This window comes from Selaginella moellendorffii, unplaced genomic scaffold (assembly GCF_000143415.4).
Source record: "Selaginella moellendorffii unplaced genomic scaffold, v1.0 SELMOscaffold_45, whole genome shotgun sequence".
Classification (NCBI taxonomy): Eukaryota; Viridiplantae; Streptophyta; class Lycopodiopsida; order Selaginellales; family Selaginellaceae; genus Selaginella; species Selaginella moellendorffii.
In genome coordinates, this window is record NW_003314306.1 from 1,165,406 (window position 1) to 1,190,228 (window position 24,823).

A 24,823-nucleotide genomic window follows, 5' to 3' on the forward strand; every position below is an offset into this window, starting at 1 on the left:
GAAAGCTCCATTTTACACTGCTAATAAGATAGGGAGGCTGGGATTAATTTCTTAAGGCTGCTTAATATAATCTCTTGTGACTCTTCCAACCCAAGCACCGCAAAGTAAAAAAGAGCCTTTCTTCTCTCTCTCCTTTTCTTTCTCCTTTCTCCCCTTGAAGCATTTGATCGCAAAGCTTTTACACAACAGCTCCTGAAAAGTACTGAGCAGCAGCGACTCGGCGTACAAAGGTGAGCAAAAAAGAGAGTTTTTTCGAGCTATGGAAACTGTAGAAGAAGATAATCAATCTTCGAGCTATGGAAACTGTAGTAGAAGAAGATAATCAATCATGAACTGTAAGCTAGATAGATACGGCTAGCTACACCAACAGCAAAAACAAAGAAGGAAGAAAAACGAGAGCTTTACCTGTGTAGAGTCTTTGTTCCTTCGTTGTTGTCAGCGTTTTTCTTAGTCGAGCTTCACCGAGGAGAACAGGTAATGCGTGAAGTAGAAGCTTGTCAAGAACCCGACCGTCCCGGTAGCGAGCATGAGCGCCAGCACCATGAGTAGCGTGTATCCCATGTAGAGCATTGCCGACACCGGCCCGCTCAAGCTGTGGAGATCGAACACCAAGTAGTTGATCGCGTAGAGCAGGACGTAGAGTGCCACCGAGCCCGACGCGAAGAAGGATTTCCACCACCACCGCCAGTCCTCGACGCAGAGGTGCATGTAAGTCAGCACCACCGAGACCTCGGCGCAGACGATGACGAGCAGCACCAGGACCACGAAGAGGAAGCCGAAGACGTAGTAGAAGCGGCCCATCCAGATGCTCGACATGATGAAGAAGAGCTCGATGAAGAGAGTTCCAAAAGGAAGCGTCCCGGCGCCGAGGACGAGCACCCAGGAGGGGTACTTTTGCGCAGGGACCTCGCGGGGGATCTGGTTCGTGCGCACCGGGAAGGAGATGTGCTCGGCTCGGACTCCCAAGTAGCCGCCGAAGAGCGTGAGTGGCACCGAGATGCAAAACCAGAGCGCCACCAGCACGAAGAACATCCAGAGCGGGATCGCTCCAGTGCTGTGACTTCCCCAGAGCAAGAAGTTGAGGAAGGTGAGGACGACGAACGAGATCCCCGGGAAGAAGCAGGCCACTCTCCAGGCGATGGACCTCCATCCGGCGGAATCACCCAGCTTCAAAGTTTTCCACAGCCGGCAAGCAGCGTAGCCAGCCGAGATGCCGAGGAAGAGGTACAGCAGCACCATTCCCGTGAGCAGCATACCCCTCGACGCCGGCGACATGAACCCGAACGCTGCGAAAAAGATGGTGACGATGGCCATCCCGAGGATCTGTACTCCGCTTCCAACCATGACGCACAGCAGCTTCGAGTGAGGTGGCGGCCGGAAAACATCGCCCACAACGAGCTTCCACCCGGAGAGCTCCTCGTTCATCTGTGCCTGCGCCTCCTTGTCCAGCTCCTCATACTTGGTGAGATCCCGGCGAACAGTCCTCAAGAAGATGACGAACACGATCCCGGCCAGGAACGCGATCACCATCAACGAGTTCAGAATCGAGAACCAGTGCACACGCGAGCCTTCCATCTTGAGATATGCATCCCACCGCGACGGCCACCTCGTCGGGCTGAGCTCAAAGCTCACCTCGTAGCTGAAAGTTAAGCTCGCACCAGTCTCCACCACCTGGTATCTCCCCCGATCCATCTCGCAAACCACCTCCGGAAGCTTGTCATACATCTTTAGATCCTTGGTGCTCGACTTCTCGTGAGGATAGCTGCAAGGAACCACCTCGAATCCCACCACCACGTAGCCGGACAAGTTCTTGCCAGGAACCACGTCGAATCCATCCCCGGTTCCCATCACCGATCCCACACCCGTGTCCTCGTACTGGTGGATCAAGACTTTAAACTTGAGATGGTTGAAGATGTAGTAGCGATCGTTGGGCGGATGGAAGCCAACCAAGTAACCCGTCCAGCGCGTAGGCGGAAGATCCGAGTCGGGGATCACAGTATACCTCACCACTGGAAGATTGTCCAGCATGAGATTCACCTGGTAGACGTCGTCGATCCGGCGCTTGAGATGCTTGACATCGTTGTCCGAGAGCGTGTGGGTGCACAGGAAAATGCTGGATTCGTTGGTGTTCATCCGAAACCGGTATGGCGACGACTCGATCTCGTCGCCCATGAGGAGCTCGCCAAGATTCTCGGCGCTCTTCTTCACGCCGCCCTGGGGCTGGCAGAAGGGGAGGCTGTAGTAGCTGTAGGGGAGCTCCGTCTCGATGGAGGTGAGCGAATTCACCTTGGCGTACAGATCCTTGCCGTCGGGGTAAGCGTGCAAGTAGCTACCTGGTAAGTAGAAGGCGGCCGCATTGTGGATCCAGCACAGGATCGCGAGCACCGCCAAGATCTCCAGCTTTGTCCCCATGATCGGGGCGATTTCTCCCAGATCGGCGCCTCCACAGCTCAAGATCTAGACTATTTGCCCTGTGAATGCCCTAAATCTCCAATTTAACGGAATCTTCCGTCTACCAGTACTAACGGTGCCAGAATATTCTCTGTGACGGGATATTTGGTAGAATCCAAAACGTAGTTTAGGGCTATGGTGAATTCACATTAAAAGTGCTGTAGGGTTTTGCGCGGATCGATCGATCAATGCAGCTACTCCTCTTGTGATCGCGTGGAATGGCGGCACAGCCGCTACCGGTTGTGGATTGGGAGGTTGGAATCGCTCGAATCTACATCTCTGTCTCTTCTTCATGCTTCGATCTGGAATTTTCTCGCAGGCTGTCAAGGAGGAGCTCGAGGCAATCGACGACTCGTGGAAGCAACCTCGATTCGACTCCCTCACGCACGTCGTCGAGGTCCTCACATCGCATAATCCCGAGGACGCCACGCAGACGCTGCGAGAGCAGCGCGATGCGATTGAGGCGCTCGTGGATGATGTCGTCCGCGGCTACCACAAAGGATTCAACAAGGCAATCCATAATTATTCCCAGGTCTGGATGGACAGCGTTCTTTCTTTGCTTTCGCTGAGCTCGTGGTCTTTCCGTTTTTATTTCTTCGTTTGGCTTTGTTCTAGATATTGAGATTGTTTAGTGAATCCGCCACAGGCTTGAGTGGCCTCAAGCTACAGCTTGCCGATTGCAAGAAACTCTTGGGTGCTCGACACAAGCAGCTCCAACAACAATGGTACCGTTCTGTTATACTCCGAAATGTGATCTCTCTACTGGATCAAATTGACAATGTTTCAAAGGCTAGTTTTTTTTATTTTCTTCGTCTCTTCTTCTTTGGTTCGTAACATTCCTCGTGTTTTCTGTCTCAGGTTCCAGCAAAAATAGAGCAGTATATCTCGGAGAAGCGGTATTATTCAGCTGTCCAGCTACATATTCAGTCAATAAGCATGCTCGAGCGGGAGGGAATTCAAGGGGTGTGTTTTTCTTTTACGCGTTTCATGAAGTGAAGTATTTTTCTTGGTGGCACAGGTCGGTGCTTTGCAAGACGTGCGTGCAGAGTTTTCAAACATGAAGGGCGTGCTTTTCTTCAAAGTCGTGGAGGATTTGCATTCCCATCTTTACTGTAAAGGAGAATACAGGTTTGTCTGTACGGATAGATGTTGCCCCTCATCGAAGTTGTCTTTTTTTGCTCCAGCACTAGTGTTATCAGGGACAAGAATGCCGACGATGATCTATTAAATATTGATACCATGGTACTTCCTGCTGGAAGTTCGCACCCTTTTTCACGACGGACTAGAACGTTCAAGAAGTCGGAGAATGGTGGTGACGGGAGCGCAAACGGCCACGTCGAAGATCGGCGAAATTCAAGTGATAAAAGGTGCGTGGCATGAATGCAAAGCAGACATCTGATTTTCTTGTCCAGCTCTATTTCTGCCGATAGTAAGGACGAGGAATTGAGCCAGGACGAAAGTGTCGGCAAAGAAAGTATGAAGCCCAAACGAGCGACGCTTGTTTGGCTAGGAGATGCGACCCCTAACGAGTTTGTGGTATGAGAAGTGTGTGTATGTCCTTGATTGATCACGCTGCGTTCTTGTAGGAAGCTATAACCAAAAGTGATGCTACGCTGAACGTGAAATACCTCCAGACAATGGTAGAATGCTTAAATTTGCTGGGAAAAACGGCTGCCGCTGGTGCACTCATCAGGTACATAAGATCATTTTTTCCCCCGTTATTCTTGTTTTCTTTTTTATTTTCTGACTTGCTTGCTACAGCCAGCGTCTTAGGCAGACAGTACATGATTTGATAATCGAGGAAATCAAAGCACACGCAGTCGCAGTTGATGCTTCAAGGCCACGCGTTGAAGTCTCCAAAATATCAGTTTCTCACAAAAATGGCGTGTTAACTCTAGGCCTGAAGAAAGTTCAAGACAGCAAGCATGCAAAGAAGGTGAGGGCTTCATCTGAAGCCTTGACGTCAATTGGGCCAACTGGACCCGGTCAAACGGCTGCGAGGAACCTCGTGGAGCCTGTCCTGGCCATGTTGGCCCGTGTACTAGGTATTGTACTCCATGCATCTTTGGACCTTGTGCAAGCTAACTGTAAAACTTGCAGCAAATCATGTGATTGTTGGAAAGGCTATGGAATCTCACACTGGAGATGATGATACTCATTCTGTGAGTGGATACAACATTGGCTTTGCTGTGACTGTCATTCAGGTAAGTTGTCATTCAAGAGTTGTTTTCTAATTTCCGGTCTAACTTCCTGTTCGCAGAGTGAATGCCAGCAATTTATTTGCGACATACTTCGAGCTAATGCAGATGCTACGCAGACCGATTCATCTGGTCAGGCTGCAAGACAGTCAAAAGTCACTGCAGCGGATAAAAGGTAAGCTGTACTCACGTACTTTTCAAAATTCTTGTCTGATGTCCTCGGTTTAGCAATGCTGGCCCTGATGAAGGATTGTCGTTTACCTTTCGTTTTACGGACGCCATGTCTCTGCCTGGTAAGTTGTAGGTGCTCTGTCTTTTGGACTTCCATAACTGTGATCGGGATCAGGAGCTGTTCCTCGACCTGTTCGTAGGCGCGGATCCGCAAACGCTCAAGAAGGCTTTGGGGTTAGTACAGTACTTAGTGACAGGGGCATGTACCTCATTGCATCACTGTACCGGCCTGTGTTAGAGGTATGGCTACGAGTTTTTCTTTTGTTTATCTGTTCCTCCTTTCAGTTCACAGATGGATTTACGTCCTTGCTTCCAGAAAAATATGCTTCTCTTGGGTGAGTGAGAGTCTTTTACTTTTTCTAGCTCCCTTCTAACCATTGTCTTGCGTAGCAAGGAGGGTTTGCATAATTTTTTGGAGACCTTTATAAAGGACCAGTTTTTACCAAGAATCTACGTGGACTACAGAACTCGTGCTGCAGACGCCCTAGCAAGTAGGCCTATCTTTATATCTTATCTCTTTTCTCTGATGGAGAACTGATGTATTTCTTAGGCTCTGCCGCATTTCGTCTTAAAACGCGTTCATCCGTGACTAAAATGTCCTCCATCGCTTTACTTGGGCCTTCTGTGGCAGATCAGCTAGCTTCTGAGGTATGCTAGCACTGCTCCGTGATTCTCACTACCTGCTCATACAGGTTGTTGCGTGGGCACATGCAATGCCAAAATATGCGCCCGAGTTTCTGGAGCTTGTGCAGACTATTTTGGAGAGGACTCTTGAAAGATGTCGGGCTGCATACACTGAAGTGCGTATTTGTTTCCTTTGATTTTTTTTTACTCTTGTTATCTTGGATTTAGGCCGTCCTGGGTAGCCTGAGCTCCAGCATTATCGGCAGGACCGACGTTGAACAACTCATGCAGCAAGACCCTGCAAGTGTTTTGCTTGAAGCAGATTGCCCTGATCATTATCCGAATGGAGAGGACGTTGAGCTGGAAATGGAGATGAACAATTTGCTTTTGAGTTTGCGGCCTATCAAACATGTAAATATTTGCAGTCTACAGTTTTTGTTCATACCTCAACTTGTTATTTCAGGACCAACTCATACATGGTGATCAGAAGTTCGTTCTTCTGGCTGCTCTCAGCGAATCTTTATCTTCTCTTGCAACTTCGATCCAAAAGTAGGTGACTTTCAAGTACGTTTATCTTATTGCCGTTCTGGAACTTCCTTTACAGTCTTGGATCGCAACAAAAGAAGAATGACATGGCGTCTAAGCGGCCCAGCAATATTTTACCTTCGGGGCTACATAGTCTGATCGCGAAATACCAAGATCTTTCTTCGGAATGCCTTCGGACACTCCGCATTGAAATGCAACTTCAAGCAATACATTATCTACAGGTTTATCATGTGAGCTATGATATTACCGCCTTACATCTAGTGTTGTGCAGAGTATGACCGGGAGAGTCTATGTTAGCGATCACGATGCTGAAGAACCTGAAGATTTCATTGTTTCATTTACTTCTCAGGTAGATATTGTGTATTTATGTCAAACTCAAAACGTTTCCCTTCAGATTACGAGATGGGATGAGGAAATGACTTTCTATATTTCTTCCGCCAAAAGAAATTACGCTTTTGGTGGAATATGTGGAGTTGCCGCGACAGCGTTTGTTAAGGTATCCCTTGACCAGCTTTGTATGATTAACATTTCGGTGTGGCAGGCTCTGAACGACATGAGTTTAGTTAACGTATTCGGAGTTCGACAAATATGTAGAAATTGCATCGCATTCCAGCAAGTAATCATTCTGATGAATCTAAGTTTCATCTACGTGATCTCTTTCTCCACAGGCCTTGGCAGCACTTAGCTCGACAGATGCTGATATGGTGCAACAACGGCTTGACAGAGTCCGAACCTACTATGAACTTCTTACTATGCCTTTTGAGGTAACATCTTATGAGAAATTTCTGTATGTGATGTGTGTGTTTCTTTAGGCTCTTATTGCGTTCGTGAACGAGCACGACTCGGAATTCTCATTCACCGAGTAAGCTTTTTGTTTTCGATATTCTCCAAATAACTATTGGATTTTCTTTTTTTTTTCCAGAGTCTCCAATCTTCTCAAAGTGAATGTGCCAGGCAGAGAAATTCCACCAGATGCTGTGCAACGCATCGGAAAAGTTTTGGCGCCTTGAACAAGAAAAGGAGGGAGTGTACATTAGCTGTTTGTGCAAAGTGTATAGTTTATAGAATTTTTACATTGCATTCATTCTTTCTGCTAAAAGAGGTTTCCTGTGTTTTCTGTTCTTGCACATTTAGTCCCTTTACGCTTTCAAATTGACATCTCGTTGTATTACTTACAGCTCGGAAAGGTTCGAAAGTATCTGGAAATGAATGTTTTTTTTTTCTGTTCAGAACTTCGACGAAGTCTTTCAGGACAGCGACAGCCATTGATTTTCCCGGCGGCTGACCAGTAAGTGCGTGAGCTACTTGCTAACTTAACTCAATTCTTGCTCACAGTGACGACTACATTTGCTCTTTCCGGGTTTATCTACGAGACCCACTTGCAAATGAGTGCGTCTGGAATGGACTACTCTCTCTCCCGAACGACGACTGTCCCGTGCATTGCGTATGTGACCAGGAAGTTCTACTCCTTTAATTCTCAACTTCGGCGATGAGACTTTTGGAGAGCCATGAACACCTGTTTAGCATCTTGTGGAACTCTGACGCTTCTTCTCATAGTTCTGGCAGTTCTAGGAAGCCTTCTCCCTCGACACCACCGCCGAGATCATTCTTTGTGGATTGCTCTTCCTGCTACCTTGGCCCTTGATGCATCAATTCCTGTGGCTACTGTAGATGAACATTTTGTCTGCGCAACAATTGACTGGTGGCCGCAGGGGAAGTGCAATTATGGAAGTTGCAGCTGGTTCCATTCTTCTATACTCAACCTGGTAAGCTTTCCATCAGAATTCACAGCCTTATCGATTGCAATTTTTCAGGATCTTACAAATCGTCTGCTTGCTGAGGCTGTGACAGGTAAATTGTTTTTCCCTGGCGGAAATTCCTGACAGTCTGCATTACAGCGTTGGCTCCACTATTGATACGGCTTGGAGGGTCTTTGGAGGATCAGATCTTTTACGACGTTGGAAGCTCTGCCACGACGACGACTTGCAAGACTTTCACCACTCAGAACCACAGGTTCGGATTTTCTACTGGATGTCTCAATATGTCACGATGGCAGCAACTAAATGAATTCTTTCAGAGAACAGGGTAATAACACCCCCGATGCTGTTTCGAGCAGTCTCAAGTGTTTGAGTTTCACTTCTACAGATCGCTGGTGGCATTCGGTCTAAACGCTTTACACGGGAAAGAACGTATCGATAACACGTTCCAGGGACCTTGGAACTCTAGCAATGCGCGAGATTTCATAGCGTACACGGCCAGCAAAGGCTATCCTATCAAAGCTTGGGGGCTTGGTAAAAGTCAACTGCCTTGGAAGCTATTAAACTGGTTTCTTTTCCTTTTCCATGCAGGCAATGAGCTAAGTAGTAGTTTTAGCGGAGTTACATTGGATTCGAGGAACTATGCAGCAGATGTGGACGAACTCCAACAGACAATTGACGAAATCTATGGAACCGGGCAAAAGCCTGTTCTCGTAGCACCGGATGGCTTTTTTGATGCTTACTGGTACAGCCAAGTTTTACAGCAAACCAGAACAGATCCAGCATTGAGAGCTGTCAGTTTGCACGTCTACGATCTTGGACCAGGTGAATTATATATATATCTCTTCACAGTCTGGTACTATCCAATTGGCACAGGTGATGGCAAAAACATTGCTGCTCGGATACTCAACGCGGCTCACGCCGATAGATATCAGCAAGTCCAGCGCGTTCTCCGCCAGTATGGAAATGGAGCGAAGGCTTGGGTGGGAGAAGCAGGAGGGATTTATAACGGTGGTCAGCACCTCGTCAGTGACGCATTTGTCTTTAGTTTTTGGTATGATAAGTTTTTTTTATGCTTCTTCTTTCCTGGCTATTTCTTTTTCAATTCTAGGTACTTGGACCAGCTTGGGATGGCTGCGCTTCACAACACGGCAGTATTCTGTCGTCAAAGTCTTATAGGAGGTAACTACGGCCTCCTCGACTCAAACTTCAATCCAAATCCAGACTTTTACTCGTAAGTTTTTCTCAAAATCGGTTCAGGACGCTTTACTTCCCTTTCTTCGTTCCAGGGCGCTTCTCTGGAAGAGGCTTATGGGCGAAGTCGTGTTAAATGTGACATCACAAAGTCTCAACTCGTCCAGCTTCCACACATACGCACACTGTTTGAAAAACGCCCGGGTGAGCTCCTTGGTTTGGCTCACTCCTTTCGCTTATTCGAATGTGGAACAGGGAGGAATCGCTGTCCTGGTGATCAACTTCAGCAACAACACACAGGTGGTGCTCGATCTGGGGCTCGAGTCGCAAAAGCTGGAGTACCACTTGAGCTCGCCGGATGGAAACGTCCAGAGCCAAAGAGTGGCTCTCAATGGGCAAGTTTTGGAGGGCGCTAAGAGCGAACTGAAGGCCATTGCGGTGGAGGGATCCAACCCGAGCAAAGTAGCACCGCTCTCGATTGCTTTCATCACGCTCCCAGATGCCTTCGTCCCCGCCTGTACTCTCTAATTTCTAGAGAAATACGAAAATAACTCATACTTGGACGCGAGTTTTTCAGAGAGTCTACCACCCCGCCTCTAGTCTCTTCCGAAAGTCTTATAAAAACCATGTCATAACACGAAAAAGTAATGTTAAGTTGTGAAACACCTCTTCTCCTTTGATGCTTCTTTGTGACAGTGTTATGACAACAGTGTGTACTTGGAAGGAGGCACTTTCTTAAACTAACACACACTTCTCTTGGTCCCAGCCATGGCGCCTATATAGCTCAGAGTGTTTTTGTTAAAGAAAAAAGCTTCATCCTGCTCGCTTTCTCCCGCCAGGATCAATCCAGCCTACTATGCAAATCTCATCGCCCCAGTTGATGACTGGTGCTTGGAGTTTCTCACTCTGCTGCTTCCCATCACGAAATACATCGCTTGGTTCTTCGTTGCGGACAATGGAATGGACGATCCTCACATCTGGCCTACAATCTGGTCTATGAAGGGAAGTACGAGCAAGCAAAGGCGGTGCTGCTGGACAGCCCGGATCTTTCTCGCCAGATCCGGGTATTTTGGGATGTCATGGACGAGCTCAAGATCTTCATGACCAAAGTAATGTTCTGCGGATCCATGATCAAGGCACTGGGCATGTTCGAGGTGGAGCTAAGCTGGATCCACAAGCAAATCACCCCCAGCGTGAGCACTTACATGTGGCTGAGAGATGTCTCTTCTGGAGTTCTTTCTTGATTTCGTGCAGGGCTTGAAGCTCCTTCAACTATGGCAAAGATTTCCTTTTTGGCTTGTCCAGAGCTAACTGCTGTCCAGCTCCAGAGCTACTACATTATGATTGTCAACGACTTTTTCTCCTTCAGAAAAGAATGGAACTACCTCAACATCGTCCCCGCCGTGGCTTACAATCTAAACTTGGGAATCAACGATGCAATCACAAAGGTGGCAAGCATGATAGCCATCCACTCCTCCGTTCCCGCCAGGTACTCCATAACACCATCCTTTTTTGTGCGAACTCCTTTTCCAACTCCCGGATCAGGAAATAATAGCAATGGTCGTGGCAAACAACACGGTACAATGGCCTAGGCTGGATTCCTTCACCAGTAAAGTCCGCCAACTTTGTCCTTGAAAACGGATGATTTCGTGCCTGTTTGAAGGTAAAAACAAAAATAAGTTCCATAAAGCCATCAATAAAATCAAAATCCGGTACATATGGATGTGTTAAATGGTCGAATTGTCAAGCATGTTTTTCACTGATTTGCTCCTCAGCACGTCGATGCCAAATAGCCATTGTAATCTAAAGCCATCCAAAAGTCTGAGAGCTGGTGCTGGGCCTCGGATTTCAAGTAGTATTTGTGTAAGCGGCAGACGTTCTCATGAAATGAAGATCTCAGCTCTAGAACCTGGTAATATGAGTAAGGATACCGCTCGAGAAGGATGAAAAGAGACTCCCTACCCTTGAATACAATTTGTCGATGCAAATTTTGTCATCCTCCCAGCTCCTAATGTTCTTGAGAGACGAGCGAAAGTCGAGCAAGCACTGCATTATGTTGTCCGTGCATAACTTCACTCCTGTGTGCTCCAGAGAAAGGAAACATCTACACGCAGGACAGCAGACGACATTAAAAAAAAGTCTCGTTTTTCTTCGGTGCTTACTGATGGACTGCGTTGGTTAAGTACTTGTGGTGGACTACCTCCAAGTCCTGCATGTCTTTGATCTGCTTAAAACGTCGGCATTAGGTGAAGAACCTTGCAGTACGTTTATTCTATTTACCTCGTGTTTGATAGCATGAAGAAACTCGCCCCAAACAACATGTAGAAGCTGCGAATGTACGTGACACTGAAAGGCTGTGACAAAATGCCCAATTTGGTGCCTGGAAAAAGAAAAACAAAGCCTCAATGAATTAGCGATGAAAGTTGTTAGAAAGCACCTAAAAAGTTGAAGAGCTCGGAGTTTATCCGTCTGCTGCTCCGAAGACCTCAGTCGACGCATAGAGCGCTCCACTGCCTGAAATTAAAAAGACAAATGAAACGTCGGCCATACTACAAGAACGAAAACATGCGCACTTACTTGTAGCGAGCTGCTGATTTCTCCGAGGGCGAAAACCGCGTGCCTTACACGAAGCAACAATCTGAAGATCAGATTGTACAAGCACAAAGCGTCTGCTGTGAGAATAAGATTAAGTGGCCAATCCACATGGTAGCCAAGCTCAATGAAATCGTAAGCCTCCAAACCTGTGCATGCAAGAGTTTTAAACAGCTGCAACAGCTAAAAGAAAAAGTTTGAATCTTACTGTTGTGGTTGACAAAGGCATCGTCTTGGCCCTCGGATATGCTGCAAATATGCAGTCTTTCGGCATAACTATCTCCATCACACGAGGATTTTTGTAGAGCTGTTTCCAGCATTCCTTGAACTTCGACAATGTGATGTTGTCGTCGTGAGAGGCCCCACTTCTGCTCAAAACGAAAAGCTGCAAATGTAAAAGGTAAGCAAATAAAATGTGTAACGTACATGGGAGCAAAGCGCAGTGATGAAATTATCAGCCCAGTCTCCAACCTCCATGAAATAATAGCGTCTCAGCGCGAGGTAATGGTCTTGAAGGTGAAGGTGGTCCTGCAATAGTCTTACTGTGAAAACACTCACCAATCGATATCTACATCCTGTTAAGTGTGAGATCTGAGAAAAAGAAGAAACGAAACTGACGAAAAGGATACTGCATAAGGATCTCGTCCGTAATGCTCTTCTCCACGGCCACGCTGATAGGAATGTCCGAGCCAGCTCTTTCTTGACGGCATCCAGGAAGCGTGGTTTTGTGCTGTGTAGTCATTTTGAGTGCTGAGACCCACGAACCACCTCCTTGAGGACTTGAGGACTTTTCACTTCTTACTTCATCAGGGGAGCTAGTTTCCGCAGGCTGTAGCTTGACGCTCTCTTCCACACTTGCTGGAGCTCTTCTTATAGCTGGTAAGTTGTCATCTTTAAGTAGAATGCTTGCGGCATCGATGTCAATCTTCGTGGCCTTGGTCAAGGATAGAAGTCCCACTTGTGATAGCTCCGGAATGAGCTTCTTCGCAAGGCTGTTCTCGTTAACGAGGGTTGATCTTATATCCCAGCCATCAGCAGTATTCGCGAAGATCGTGGAAATGTACTCGTTGATATTCCCTTCGCCGCAAGCATAAAATGGATTTCTTGGCAGTCCAGCATTTGGTGTCGTAAGTAAAGATGAGATGCTTAATGCACGATCGGCCGAGGAACCCGATTCAGGAGGAACTTCGCTTGCGAAAAGACTGTCCTGCGTGTGTGGTTGTAAAAAGCTCTCGTCACAACTGACAGTTTCCTGCTCAGAGCTAGCACCAGTATCACTGTCGTGATTGTCATTGCTGTCCTCGCCAAGTCGCGGAGAGTCCACTTCAGCAGAAGTGGCGGTTTCATCAGTAGTTCTGTTTAAGAGAAAAAAATTCAAAGCACAGTTTACTGATAAAACCACAAAGACTCACGTTGTTTCTAGCTCTGATTCCGAGTCCTCTGAAGCTGTTGCTGATGCTTCCTCCTATATAAAAAAAAAAAAGTTTGGAATAAAGATAAAACTATAGAACGCCTTACCAATTTTATGGGATACTTGTCACCAAAAAATTTACGGTAGTGCTCTGCAATCGTCTCCGCTCGATGCTGCCTCTGCTTGAAAACTTGCCTGAGGCCTTTCTTGTCAAAGGCCACAGATAAAAAACAAGAAACCTGCCCTTCCATGTCTGTCTCGTCACTTGGCATGGAGCCTTGAAACGCAGAGCTCAAGGCCTGGGCAAACTCACGCGTCTCTGGAAGCTTTAGCAGGACTTCTAACTGTTGTGCTGTACGCAGCATTTGAGAAGATACGTCCACCAGAAAAACAGGAGTATTGACGCCTGTCCGGATCTAGAGGATGGAAAAATCACACACAAGCTTGGGACGTGATGAAAAGAAATCCGGACCTTCAAGCTACTTTTCATGGAGTTCTCCACTGGCTGAGATCGCCGAGGCCTTGACGCTTGCTCCAGAATAAACTCTCCATGCGGGTCCTTTAGATCAGCGCAGTATATGCACGATCGCACGAAAAGCGCATATGGCTCGTATGTCCGAGCAAACAAGAAGCGGAGCACTTCTAGATGCACCGGATCAGGTTCCTGGAACGATGAAAGAGAAATAGCAAAGCAAGAAAAAAGTGAACCTTACGAGCAACAAGTTGTAGAGAAGAGTGAGCAAGTCAGCTCCCTTCGGGAAAGCCTTGAACTTCTCCAGCATATCATTGCCGGTGGTGGAAAACGCTGCTTTCTCCTCCTCGCCATCGCCATCTATGGAACAAATCCTCGTGAGAGCCTGTAGCTGCACCCTCAGCTCCTCGGTGTGGAGATAGAGCTCCACAAGGCTCTGAGCACTGCTGCGATCAAACCGAAGATTCAAGGCGGCCGAGTGTCCGTGCAAGATGGTCCTCACAGCAGAAGCAAAAGCCTGATTCAAGAGCGGACAAGCGCCGCCAGCTTTCCTCCTGTGGAAGCCGAGGAAGAAGTCTACAAACCGATCGAGCTGGTACCTGTGCCACCCCGCTCGAGCGAAACACGAGAGTAGCTTGGCCAAAGCGCTGGCGCTGGACGAGAGCCGCCAGAGAGTGGCGATGTTGTGAGCAGTCTTATCGGCAGCTTGCAAGGCAAAGGCCGCGGCGAGGGAGCGCAAGGCTGTGATCGCGGAGGGAAGTCCCTGGAGAGCATGTAAAGAGTCCTTGACGAGCTTTGCCTCCTAGAATCACATTTTCTTCGCAAATTATACTAGATACTAAAGGATACAAGGAGCTTACACTGGAACAAGGAGACGACGGCCGCGGCGCGTGTTTGATCGCCCCACGGATGGCGCAAAACTCGCCGGGCTGCTCCCAGCAGTGTGAGATCTTCGGCGCGGAAGTCTCGAATCCGACCTGGATCCACATTTCTTCCTCCCGCATTTTTGCTAAACCCTAATTCTAGCTGGGAATTTTAGTGGTGCAACGTATAGTTCTAAGCTTGAATATTTATTTGATCGCCAATGCTCCAAACAAGGAATCCTCGTCAGCTTGCAGCCTAGCTCAAACTCATCATACCTGTTCGTGTGGCGTTCATCCTCCTTTCTCGTTGAGTTGAGTGTCCTAAGGGACGGGCAAAAAATCACTGCTTTTGCATATTCATCTAAGTGCCCAATCCCCTGTGCTCAAGTCGTAAACAAACATGATCCCAGATTGGCCTCTGCATGAACAGAACAACGGAAAACCATTCCGACAGAGCGCTGCCCAGCGTACACTTGATCAAGGATCGATTTATGGGTCTTTGCAGAGACGGCAACCAAGCCACCCTTGTCGTCAACCTTCCACACGCCATAGCCATCAACTCCGGACTCCCCTGCCTCGCGGTTGCCTCCCGCATACACCCAGGCACTTGCAAAGTATCGCTGGCCATTGTACTCCCACGGCCTCGCGGTGCACAGTCCCGGGAGCGGCAAAACGCAGCGCAGGATCTCTTCATCTGGGTCAACCTTGTCTTCCAGGCCCGTTATAATCCTGCCTACGGCGCAGCGGCTCTCAGATTACAGCGTGGACTTGGCGCCCTTGGGAAGAGAAGACCACGAGCGCGTTGCCGAGTCGTAGATGCAGCACCAGCGACCCGAGAAGTCGACAGCGGTGGCAGGACAGAGAAAGCGACTTTGAAGCCATTCTATGGAGCGGTGGTAGTTCGCTCCACCCTTGGGTCACTGGCTTCCCCACCACCAGGTGAAACACAATCAATCATGCCCAATGTAGCCAGGTCCACATAGCTGAGAACCGTCTCCAAAATGTCGCAGCACAGTCTATGATCGTAGCAAGACGTCCTCTTAGTTTCTTCTTTCTAAAGAAGTTATTCCCCGTTATTAACCTCCTCACTGGCTTGTGCTTCTCAACTCTGCCGTCTCATTGAAACTGAGCTTCTCATAAATCTTTCCAATCCTGATTATCTCCCTCTTTATGCTCAATCTCATCTACTGAGGAGACATCGAAAGTGTTCATTGTAAAGTCATGGCGTGATAAACATCCACCTGTGACGTTCCTCCAGTCAGATTGAACGTAGAAAACACACAACTTACGTGAATCAGGCGTGGAAGTCTTCCATGCTGGCCAGCCAAACTGATCCCAGAGACGTAATACTGTAAAGAAATGAGGACTTTAGTCATTAGTGGTCATGTTTTTTCTATTTAGTCGCGGACCTTTTTTTTTCCTACCAGGACAGGGATCTCATGACAATCATCCTCGAATGCTGCCTTCAAGAGAAAGTTTTCAACACATTTCTACTGTCTCATGATTCACAGATTCTAATTACAAGAAAAAACCAAAGAACCTTCGTAGTTATTTTCCAACCTTCTGGTGGCACCATTCAATTCCACTCCCTAGACTAAGTGTTGAGTTACAGAATCATGCAACATCTCTGACATGAACATACTTTCTAAGCTGCTGAAATATCCCACCTCATCATCAAAAACAAATAAAATCCCTTCTTGTTTATCATATTGCTAAAGGTCCTTAAGAATCAATAGAATTCTTATAAGAAAAGGATCATAAATTACCATGTAAATCATACTTATCAGTATCTATCACTATAAATTGTTGGCGACAAGGTGATAAGGCGGACAAAGAGAAGAGCTTCTTCATCCCGCCAGTAACCCAATCTGGCTTACAATGCAAATCTCATTGCCCAAGTCGACAACTGTTTCTTGAAGTTTCTGCCAGAGCAAGTTCTCAAGAGCTATGTCTTCCCGAGCTTTCCAGCTTGCGCACTGCTAATATATCGCTTTGACGATATCCTCACATCCCGCCCTCGTACATTGTTTTGTCCTATAAGCTGGCTCGACATGGAGCTAAGCTGGATTCTCATCCTCAGCATGAACACTTACATCTGGCTGAGAGAAATGGCTGAACCGTTTATCGATTTCATGCAGGGCTTGAAGCTGGCAGGAGATGCTTCTGCTTCAGAGATTGGAATCCACCACGTTATGATTGTCAACGACTTGTTCTCCTTCAGGAAAGAACGGGCCACTAGGAACTACCTCAACATCATCCGGCCTTGTTGTGGCTTACAATCTAAACCTGGAAATCAACAATGCAATTGCAAAGGTGACAAGCATGATCCAGGAGCTGGAAGAGGAGTTCACACAAAAGAAGAGAGAAATATAAATGGTCTCTGTGTCAAGGATGGTGTTATGGAGTACCTGGCGGGAATGGAGGAGTAATATAGAATGGTCGTGGCAAACGGCACGTAGGCTGGATTCCTCCACCAATAAAGTCCGCAAGCTTTTCCCTTTGACTCGATTATTTCGATTGTGTTCCTATGTTCCTCCTCGTTCTCTTTAGATAGCTCGCAGTGGGCTGAATGCTACTGTCCTCCACAAGCATCTCTACAAGCTCTGGAGTATCGGGCCCAAAATTGGTCACCCGAGGCCCCCAGTAGTGATTCATCCTCATCTCCTCCTCCTCCGCCACGATCGTCGCCCCAGTCCCCATCGAAAACATGTGTGCGTCGATGCTCGTCGCGCTCTCCACCAGCGATGGCCGAAAGATTGGCTTCTGTCGGCTGCGAGAACCCGCAATCCTACCCTCGGTCTCACGTTTTCTTCTCTGGTACCGCTCGATCATCCAGTTCCCGGGATCTCCCGCTGGATTCCCCACGAAGAACATACACTGGAGCAAGATCTGGGACACTTCGCTCGTCTCCGCTCTTCTTTGCACGAATCTGGCCAGAAAGGCCGGGAATGTGTCCATGGGCGAGAATGGGTACTCGTCCACATCCATCTCAAGCGCCCAAACACTCGATTGATTGTAGTTCGCAAGGAAATGAGCGTAGGAATTCTCCTGCTCGTAATGGCAATCCGAGCTCTCTAGCATCGGGAAGAGCGAGTAGAAGCGGTGGTACGTGAGAGCACCGGATTCCACATAAGGCCGGAGATTTTCCTCCTGTGACTCGGATTGACCGTGGGCGGTATCATACCAGTAGATGTGCTCCACACCTGCGCTGCCCATGAATTCGATCCACTGCCGGCACTCGAAGGCCGTGATGTTGAAGAGATCCGCTGCGAATACCCTGTTAACAATCACCGCGACGAGAAAGAAGCCGTCACCCTCGTGTAGATTGATCATTAGACGGGGGCTCGATTTGTTGCCAAAGCGGACGAACTCGAGCTGGGAGATCACAAGAAAAATGAGCCACGCTGCCAAAAGTAGCATCCATATTTTCCTATTGATCGTAGTGTTGTTGCTACCATTGCCATTCATTGATGATGATCCCAGACGCACCATGGCGTAGACTCTTGCTTAGATATTTAGTCAAGCTAAATCTGATTGCCTAACTCATCGTTGTTGGTCGCAAAATCGAATCTTAATGAAACAGCAGATTTGCTGATTATAGTCCCAAGAAACATAAAACTTTATCAATGCAATGCAATTGAATTTAGCCCACACCTCTTCGGTCCTTCTAAATATGATAGACCACGCTGCTTTAACACTTAGGGAACATACAAACCAATCGTTGAACTATCACTCTATTTACTTTGTTATCCTTCTATAGCTGTTATTGTTTTAGAATATTTTAAGAATACTATTTGTAATGGTTTAACAACAACAATATTTTATGATATCAACAACAAAATATTGACACAAAACATTAGAGCATAGAGTGTGGAGTGATTTTAATTTATGTTTTCTCTTTTAGTTATCTTTGAAAAATATAAAATTTCCTTTTTTTCTTAAGGCACAAAGCATGCAAAGATGGTGTGTTACTTTAACCATTAGCTTTGGACATAACAACCTCATAATGGCAAGAAAAGAAGCTAAAGAATCAATGAAATTTTTATCACTCTTTCACTAAAACATTTACTATTGATTATTGCTTCCCAAAATCACTCTAAAGAAGTATATAATGAAAATTTTCACGAGTGAACAATGCGTAAACAAGCATTATGGATTTTAAAGAGCACTGAATAGAGTATGAAACATAGATTATAAAGTAGATTATATAAAATTTTACATTAGAAAATAAAGTATATAATTTGCTTTTATCCCTCATCATTTTTGGTGTGGTGACTATGGAATTGTTTTGAGTTTTCTTTTTTTTAATTTCTTTTACCTTTCCTTTTCTACATTTCTAAAAGTTATGAAAAATAAGTGGTCAAATAGAGTTTGATCAAAGTGTTATTCTAAACCATCATCCCTCACTAAATCATAATTTGTAGTTAGGTTTTTTTTGTCTTCCTGAGGAGTTACAAGTTAAAATTCTTTACTTAATCTTTAAAAAACTTCACTTATTTGTTGAGAGCAATAAAAGTCCCAAGTTATCCTAATTCCATTTTCATTGAAAATATAAAATATTATCTTTACTTTTTCAAAAGTCTTAAAAATGAAAGGTGATTGAGAAAGTGCTCTTAGATATTTCTAGGTTGAGTTTGTGATATTAAATTTAGCTTTTGGACTTGGCTTATAAGTGGATGCCATGTAAACAGTAGGGATTAAATTTTTATGCTTGTGAGGAAGATATTTAAAACAATGATAGACTAAAAAATATCTTCATTAAATATATAGATTGGATATATAAGTGATAGTGATAAACAATTTTGGAATAAATCTTTTTATTGTTTGGCCTATTCAAAATTGTATATTAAAGTCTTGTTTCCAAGATCATGTTTAATAATACAGTTAGCATCATTCAAGAGAATTTGACTTTGAAATTCTTTTAATCATTGTCAATATTCTCATAAAGCATCATGAATTGAGGAAAGCTTGGTTACAAATCTGTTACATAGAGTCACATTTGAAAATGTATATCATTACAACAATAATTTGTTATAGATTCTTGAATTTAGAGTTCCCAAGAGGTCACTTAATTGAGTTTAAATGGGATTTAAATTAAGTTTATAAGAGTTCAAATATAAAAGGAAAATGCCCATGAATAAAAATACACTTACTTTTCCAATTAGTTAAGGGTTTTAGGAGAATTGGTTAGGATATTTGAGGTTAAGCAATACTATTCAAACTTAAAGATATATAACCCTAAATATCTTAAAACCTTTAAATGAGGTGCATTTTTATTTATGAGTTTTTTCCCTCTATATTTAAACTCCAATGCTCCCTTATACCGTTGTCCTAAAAACCCCACTTTCTTGATCAGCCCTTTCCTTTTATAATTAAATTTTAATAAATCATCTTTCAAAGCATTCTCTTTAGCTGCTTACATTTGTCTTATAGCAATTCAAAAGAACCTATAGCAAAGATTTTTTAGTGCATTCATTCTTTTTGTGGTCTATATATAATTTTAAAATCCTCCTTTGGTGTAACTTATGAAATGCAATTGTTAATGTGGCAAGTGAACTTTGAGGGAGTGTTCAACTTAAAAAAGAAAGTAGCTAGTATTAGAGTTATTTTCACTAATCTAAAAGGCATAAAACACATATTGGATAAATTGTTATAAATACCCACACTTACAACCAAGATGAGTATGCTACTTTGATTCAAGAATTGAAGGATGCAAAAGTATTAAGAGCTAAAGATGTGGTTATTATAGGAGATTTGAAGGTAATTATGAATTAAGTGAATGGGAGTTAAGCATTTCTATCAAAAGATGGTCTATTCCTTCAAAATCAAACACATTGTAATAAGGAACAACTTTGAAACAAATTTGCTAGCTCAAGTTGGTAATAGGAAGTCATAATAACTTAAAGCTTATCATAACAAAGTTAGTAAAAATTTCTTAGAGTGGAGAAGATTCTAAAATTAATTTTATAGTGTTTATAAATATTTGAATCTTAAAGTTTTTTACTTTTTAGCATTTATATCTAGTGCCCAAATTGATCCCTACAAATTCAGGGCAACAAATGACACAATGAATGATTACACTGTCCTAAACATTTGCCAACCAGCCTCAACTTCCTCCCTCCCCATGGAAGGTTTGCTTTGAACTCTTGATTGGACTGATCAATCAATTGGTGGAACTAGGGAATTTGCACATATGGATGTTGAAAGGTTGAGAAGCCTTGTCACACACAATCCAAATAGCAAAAGCAAAACATTCTTATACAGCCATTCCCCTCTTCTTTGTGGATTAGGAGTTTCTGAGGATGGGATGAAATCACACAATTACTGCTGGAATCTTATGAGTGATGGAGTTAAGGCCACCAGCTTGGATCATTTGCTATACTCTCCCTACTTGGTGCCAATTTTAAGCTCATTTACTTAATTTGGTTTACCATTTTTCATTTCATGGTTGTTCACAAAAGAGTAATATTGTGCCTCTCACTAGATCACTCTTTGATTGTAAGAGACTATCCTTTTTATACCATTAGATTTCTGTAATAGACTAAGCATTCAGACTTTCATAGTGGAGATCTCTTATTAACCACAATAGCTAAGACTGCACTCCTATTATTGGGAGAGTCAGAGATGGCACAAATTGCTTTAAAGGCCAGATGATGGTATGGAGCTTAGTTACCTCCCTACCACCCTTCTACTCCACCCTGCTTTGTGTTCCATCTATCCATGATTGTTAGTAATGGCTCAAATCCTATTTTTGGTTTGCTTTGATATACCTAAATTATATTTAGATATTCTAGAATATTTTACCATCTAATGGTTGTTATTCATTTAGTAAATATTAAATTAATTCAAACTTAGATTAATCTTGTATTTATAATTTATAAATATGTTTATAATTTATGAACTTCCTTAAACACTTTCTAGTATATTCTTGTTTATTCTACCATCTAATGGTTGATATTCAGTAAGATTAAATCTTGATTTATAAATTATAAACATGTTTATAATTATTGATCAATTGGATTATTTAAATAATACTAAATAGGAATGACACTAATATTAAGCAAACCAAGCTGCATGCAATTTGTAGTAAATTATTATTAAATTTGAGAATATTTGTTTAATCTATAGTTATTTTTTATTTTAAACATGTATAATAATAATAATCTTAACATTTTAACTTTTATTTTTCAATCCCTAATCAAGGTTTAATGTTCTAATACAATCTGTGCTAAGTTTTTAGTAGATTGCTCCTCCTTCCCAGTTCTTTCCACAGTCAATCACAGTAAGCTTAACAAAAGTCATCTTTAGCTGCATGGATCCAACTACCTGGAAATAGTGGACTAAGAGCTAGATAATTGAGCAATCCCTTCATATTGAGATTGCCTTGTTGTAAAGCATCTAAAGCTCACGATTCTCCCATGGGGTATCATCTTCTTTGTACTGTTTATAGTGCAAGTCATCTTTTTTATTCTTTTAAAAGCTTTGTAGTTAAATAGAATATATCAAAATCTAGGACTAGCTGGAAGAAGTCCCAAGAATGTTATATTTCTCTACTTTTAAATTTCAAATTAGTAAGGATTGGGTACAACTGATTTTAAAAATTAATAAATATAGATTATTTTTTCCTCGCATCAAAGAAAATCTGCTCTTTCTTGTGCTTTTTTTCAGCACACGAACTTGTGTCAAAAGCCTACTACCAAAGAAATCATAAAGCTTTTGATTCCAACTAATCTGCTCAGGCTGGACCCCATCCAAGGAATAACTTTGCGTGAACTTGAAATACTTTACCATTGCTGATCATATCAACATTTATCTAAAAAGATTTAAACTTAAATAATAATCAAGGTTTAATACTACTTTTTTTAATTAGGTTGGTTCGCTCTAGTAGGTGAAAAAAACTCAAACAAAAGAGAAAGAATCAAGCATGGTTGTAGCTTCTAGAGCATGATAGAAATATGAAAACCAAGTCGAATAACACTCCACAAGCACGTGTATATCAACAGTTCTCAGTTCTTGCAGTGACTCACAAGCTAAGTAAATCCTTGAAAACCATCACATTGGGAGGTGTAGACACGTGGAGATGAACAGAGAGATCCTTGCGCATGGAGACACCCCAGACACAAAGTACTGCAACATGATTAGCAGGACGAAACGAGATCCACCTCAAAAGAATGACAATGGACATTGAGCGTCCAAATCATGATAGCATCACGTTATGCAACTTCTAACATGCCTTGTTAAGAACAGAAGAAGTTTCAGAGATAACTAGCCTCAAATGTTGGGAGTGCAACTGCCTCTATACAGTTCCAAAGTAAAACCACGAGTAAAACATTCAGTTTTGGAGCTCAAACATCTCATCTGGAGCATCATATTAGATTAGCAACTTTGGAGCACCACGTTAGCTCCTGCTAAGATGCATTTTAAACCCCTTCTCTTCATGAGATGGAAAAAATTTCTTTTGAGAGTTGGTTTCCTACATTATGTTAGTAGAAGTTGAATAAAAATGTTATCACCAGCATATTAAACATAAAAAATTAATAGCGCAGCAAATTATTTACAAATTATGATACAAATCCCTTTAGTTTGTGTGGTAAAGTAAATGCCTTTGTGGACATCATCGCTTGTTCCTTTCAAGCACGGAAAACATAAAAGAGCACTTGACAAATGGTGGTTTGTGGTGCCCCAGCATGCTTGTGGGACAACTACGTGCTATTGTTTTTGCGTAAAGTTTTTAAAACCATTAGAGCGTTGTTGTTTCTTTTGCTTTGAAGAAATAATATGTCGAACTATAAACCTCAAGCCGGAGTAAAATGGTTGAGCTTCAAGCTTTCCACGCACTCTTTAAGGTTGTGTTCCAGGCTGTGGAAGCGAAGGCCGAGCTCCTCTTGCAGTTTCCTGGTGGAGATGGCATATGGAGTGGCCTTGGGAGATCCATTGTCTTCACATCTGCTCACAAGATCAAAGCGTGATCATCTGGATCAATCTGCGATTTATAACTTACTCTGTTGGGATTGGATACTCTGGATAGAGCTTGCGCAGCGTTTCGACCACGTCTTCGTAGTGAGTAACCCTCTCCACGCACAAGTACCTCCCGGAAGCATTTGGATTCTCGTAAGCTAGCAAGTGAGCCTCAGCAACATCTCCAACTCCCACCCATCCCAAACAAGCATTTGAGTAGTGTGTTTTGCTACCTGATCGAAGTCATGATCTTGAAACCACAAACAATAGAAAAAACACTTTTACCATTGATGAGTTTAAGGATAATCTCGCAGCTGGTGTTCAAAGTAGGCTGCAGGAGCGGTCCAATTACCATGGCAGGATTTATAGTCACCAGGTTAAGTCCTTTCTCTTTGGCAAACTTCCACGCTTCTTGCTCAGCTAGTGTCTTCGAAAGAATGTACCAGGCCTGCAGAAGGAAAGCAAATGGAGAATTGTCCAGGAGAGGCCTTTCTTACCTTCATCTCTCTGCAATAGTCGGGGTCGCTAAAGCAAGACTCATCGACGACCGTGTCGGGCGTTCTCTTGGGATTATACGCCACTGCCGCAGTGGACGACGTGACAACCACTTTGGCGACCGAGGGGCTCCGGGAACACGCCTCGAGAACATTGAGAGTTCCTTGTACTGCTGGCTGGATGAGCTGACGCTGCGATCATTATACAACACACAAAAGGAGTGAGAAGGAGCGAGAATTCTTTGAAAACTTTCTCAAAACTTACTTCCGGGTCAGCCACGCCTGCCAAGAAGAAAGGAGAGGCTGTGTGGAAAACACCCTGGCAGTCTTTTACCACATCATTGAATGCGCCGTCCTTGAGAAGATCGGCCTCGACGAGCTCCAATCTCTCCTCCGCGCCAGGCAGGCCTCGCAAATGCGATGTTCTGCTCGGATCGGCTGGAAACAATCGATCAAAATCTCGCTCCTATCCTATCTCTGGCTAGATTTCGCGCTTACTCAAGCTCCGCACGGTGCCGCGCACCTTGTAGCCGCGATCCAGCAGCAGCTTCACCAAGAACGATGCGATGAATCCCGACGCGCCGGTCACGCACACCAGCCCCTTGCCCTTGTCCATCGCCGCTCGACTCCCCTGTTCTAGGGCATTCACTCCATCCTCGCTTTTCAAAAGCTCGTAGTCGCGAGAAAAATATTCATTAATCATGCTTTGGCACCAAATGTCGGTGAAGTCTAGTGGTGAGTATCTCCGCCTGTCATGCGGAGGACCCGGGTTCGATCCTCGGTGAAGTGGAAAATGGTACTAATTAATCCTGTTTTGGCAACAATTTCCGCGGAGGACCCGGGTTCGATCCTCGGTCAAGTGGAAAGTTTTGTTAATAGATGAATGGATCTCCATCCTCTGGATTGCTGCGGACCACCAAACAAAGAATTGACAAGGAGCCAGCGGTCGCAACTGCAAACAAAGCCTCTTCCACTGGAATATAGAAACATGCCCAACCGCGGACAAAGGCTTTTCCGCGGGAATAAAAGCTG

The 24,823-nt window shown here is 44.4% G+C and overlaps 6 protein-coding genes across 14 annotated transcripts; 3 read left to right on the forward strand and 3 right to left on the reverse strand.

Annotated features, from left to right (window-relative positions):
* Positions 1–43: 43 nt before the first annotated feature.
* Positions 44–2,480, reverse strand: LOC9656593 (transmembrane 9 superfamily member 11). 2 transcript variants are annotated; one of them, XM_024685773.1, is made up of 2 exons: positions 406–2,480; positions 44–266 (listed from the first exon to the last, which is right to left on the reverse strand). In XM_024685773.1, exon 1 carries the CDS (start codon positions 2,410–2,412, stop codon positions 448–450), a length of 1,965 nt encoding a protein of 654 aa, XP_024541541.1. In that variant the 5' UTR covers positions 2,413–2,480; the 3' UTR covers positions 44–266; positions 406–447. The 2 variants fall into 2 exon arrangements, with proteins under 2 accessions (XP_024541541.1, XP_024541540.1); XM_024685772.1 differs by having other exon boundaries at positions 168–303.
* A 114-nt stretch (positions 2,481–2,594) lies between these two features.
* On the forward strand, positions 2,595–7,149 carry LOC9656594 (exocyst complex component SEC8). 2 transcript variants are annotated; one of them, XM_024685770.1, is made up of 26 exons: positions 2,595–2,705; positions 2,771–2,983; positions 3,067–3,240; positions 3,310–3,414; positions 3,470–3,579; positions 3,636–3,818; positions 3,864–3,987; positions 4,038–4,144; positions 4,213–4,496; positions 4,552–4,655; positions 4,712–4,824; positions 4,878–4,942; positions 4,996–5,120; positions 5,166–5,215; positions 5,271–5,371; positions 5,431–5,528; positions 5,573–5,680; positions 5,733–5,915; positions 5,968–6,053; positions 6,109–6,271; positions 6,322–6,399; positions 6,445–6,546; positions 6,592–6,666; positions 6,719–6,814; positions 6,863–6,912; positions 6,973–7,149. In XM_024685770.1, the coding sequence occupies exons 1-26, from the start codon at positions 2,670–2,672 to the stop codon at positions 7,058–7,060; spliced, it is 3,021 nt and encodes a 1,006-aa protein (XP_024541538.1). In that variant the 5' UTR covers positions 2,595–2,669; the 3' UTR covers positions 7,061–7,149. The 2 variants fall into 2 exon arrangements, with proteins under 2 accessions (XP_024541538.1, XP_024541539.1); XM_024685771.1 differs by having other exon boundaries at positions 3,882–3,987.
* A 76-nt stretch (positions 7,150–7,225) lies between these two features.
* On the forward strand, positions 7,226–9,581 carry LOC9655923 (heparanase-like protein 3). Of its 5 annotated transcripts, XM_002980567.2 has the most exons (10): positions 7,226–7,338; positions 7,386–7,816; positions 7,865–7,901; positions 7,949–8,135; positions 8,196–8,341; positions 8,399–8,632; positions 8,684–8,861; positions 8,919–9,041; positions 9,097–9,205; positions 9,257–9,577. In XM_002980567.2, exons 2-10 carry the CDS (start codon positions 7,559–7,561, stop codon positions 9,527–9,529), a joined length of 1,545 nt encoding a protein of 514 aa, XP_002980613.2. In that variant the 5' UTR covers positions 7,226–7,338; positions 7,386–7,558; the 3' UTR covers positions 9,530–9,577. The 5 variants fall into 5 exon arrangements, with proteins under 5 accessions (XP_002980613.2, XP_024541544.1, XP_024541545.1 ...); XM_024685776.1 differs by having other exon boundaries at positions 8,196–8,632; XM_024685777.1 differs by having other exon boundaries at positions 8,684–9,041.
* A 695-nt stretch (positions 9,582–10,276) lies between these two features.
* LOC9655924 (gamma-tubulin complex component 6) lies at positions 10,277–14,485 on the reverse strand. 3 transcript variants are annotated; one of them, XR_002993643.1, is made up of 15 exons: positions 14,337–14,485; positions 13,718–14,278; positions 13,477–13,668; positions 13,112–13,420; positions 13,006–13,058; positions 12,223–12,948; positions 12,020–12,161; positions 11,802–11,961; positions 11,579–11,742; positions 11,439–11,515; positions 11,282–11,381; positions 11,164–11,225; positions 10,964–11,105; positions 10,718–10,910; positions 10,277–10,654 (listed from the first exon to the last, which is right to left on the reverse strand). XR_002993643.1 is itself a non-coding variant. In XM_024685722.1 (15 exons), the coding sequence occupies exons 1-15, from the start codon at positions 14,478–14,480 to the stop codon at positions 10,773–10,775; spliced, it is 2,925 nt and encodes a 974-aa protein (XP_024541490.1). In that variant the 5' UTR covers positions 14,481–14,485; the 3' UTR covers positions 10,670–10,772. The 3 variants fall into 3 exon arrangements, 2 of the variants coding, with proteins under 2 accessions (XP_024541490.1, XP_024541489.1); XM_024685722.1 differs by lacking the exon at positions 10,277–10,654 and having other exon boundaries at positions 10,670–10,910; positions 13,718–14,030; positions 14,076–14,278; XM_024685721.1 differs by lacking the exon at positions 10,277–10,654 and having other exon boundaries at positions 10,670–10,910.
* A 1,905-nt stretch (positions 14,486–16,390) lies between these two features.
* LOC112350055 ((+)-germacrene D synthase-like) lies at positions 16,391–16,768 on the forward strand. The gene has a single exon (XM_024685528.1). The coding sequence runs from the start codon at positions 16,391–16,393 to the stop codon at positions 16,766–16,768; it is 378 nt and encodes a 125-aa protein (XP_024541296.1).
* Positions 16,769–23,054: 6,286 nt separating this feature from the next.
* Positions 23,055–24,448, reverse strand: LOC9656596 (cinnamoyl-CoA reductase 1). Its single transcript, XM_002980704.2, has 6 exons — positions 24,290–24,448; positions 24,057–24,229; positions 23,795–23,983; positions 23,583–23,745; positions 23,341–23,530; positions 23,055–23,285 (listed from the first exon to the last, which is right to left on the reverse strand). The coding sequence occupies exons 1-6, from the start codon at positions 24,405–24,407 to the stop codon at positions 23,135–23,137; spliced, it is 984 nt and encodes a 327-aa protein (XP_002980750.1). The 5' UTR covers positions 24,408–24,448; the 3' UTR covers positions 23,055–23,134.
* Positions 24,449–24,823: the final 375 nt, after the last annotated feature.

What these genes read in the sequence shown, in the direction of transcription:
- LOC9656593 (XM_024685773.1), bottom strand. Translation starts at nt 2,412, where the DNA reads ATGGGGACAAAGCTGGAGATCTTGGCGGTGCTCGCGATCCTGTGCTGG.
- LOC9656594 (XM_024685770.1), top strand. Translation starts at nt 2,670, where the DNA reads ATGGCGGCACAGCCGCTACCGGTTGTGGATTGGGAG. An exon ending in TGTACCGGCCTGTGTTAGAG is followed by an intron (nt 5,121 to 5,165) that starts GTATGGCTACGA and finishes TCCTCCTTTCAG; the next exon opens with TTCACAGATGGATTTACGTC. An exon ending in CAGATCAGCTAGCTTCTGAG is followed by an intron (nt 5,529 to 5,572) that starts GTATGCTAGCAC and finishes CTGCTCATACAG; the next exon opens with GTTGTTGCGTGGGCACATGC.
- LOC9655923 (XM_024685774.1), top strand. Translation starts at nt 7,559, where the DNA reads ATGAACACCTGTTTAGCATCTTGTGGAACTCTGACGCTTCTTCTCATA. An exon ending in ATTCTTCTATACTCAACCTG is followed by an intron (nt 7,817 to 7,864) that starts GTAAGCTTTCCA and finishes GCAATTTTTCAG; the next exon opens with GATCTTACAAATCGTCTGCT. An exon ending in CCAAATCCAGACTTTTACTC is followed by an intron (nt 9,042 to 9,096) that starts GTAAGTTTTTCT and finishes TCTTCGTTCCAG; the next exon opens with GGCGCTTCTCTGGAAGAGGC.
- LOC9655924 (XM_024685721.1), bottom strand. Translation starts at nt 14,480, where the DNA reads ATGCGGGAGGAAGAAATGTGGATCCAGGTCGGATTCGAGACTTCCGCG. An exon ending in CGTCGTCTCCTTGTTCCAGT is followed by an intron (nt 14,279 to 14,336) that starts GTAAGCTCCTTG and finishes ATGTGATTCTAG; the next exon opens with GAGGCAAAGCTCGTCAAGGA. An exon ending in CGAGCTCTTCAACTTTTTAG is followed by an intron (nt 11,382 to 11,438) that starts GTGCTTTCTAAC and finishes TTCTTTTTCCAG; the next exon opens with GCACCAAATTGGGCATTTTG.
- LOC112350055 (XM_024685528.1), top strand. Translation starts at nt 16,391, where the DNA reads ATGGAGCTAAGCTGGATTCTCATCCTCAGCATGAACACTTACATCTGG.
- LOC9656596 (XM_002980704.2), bottom strand. Translation starts at nt 24,407, where the DNA reads ATGGACAAGGGCAAGGGGCTGGTGTGCGTGACCGGCGCGTCGGGATTC. An exon ending in CAGGCGTGGCTGACCCGGAA is followed by an intron (nt 23,984 to 24,056) that starts GTAAGTTTTGAG and finishes TAATGATCGCAG; the next exon opens with CGTCAGCTCATCCAGCCAGC. An exon ending in ACTATTGCAGAGAGATGAAG is followed by an intron (nt 23,746 to 23,794) that starts GTAAGAAAGGCC and finishes TTCCTTCTGCAG; the next exon opens with GCCTGGTACATTCTTTCGAA.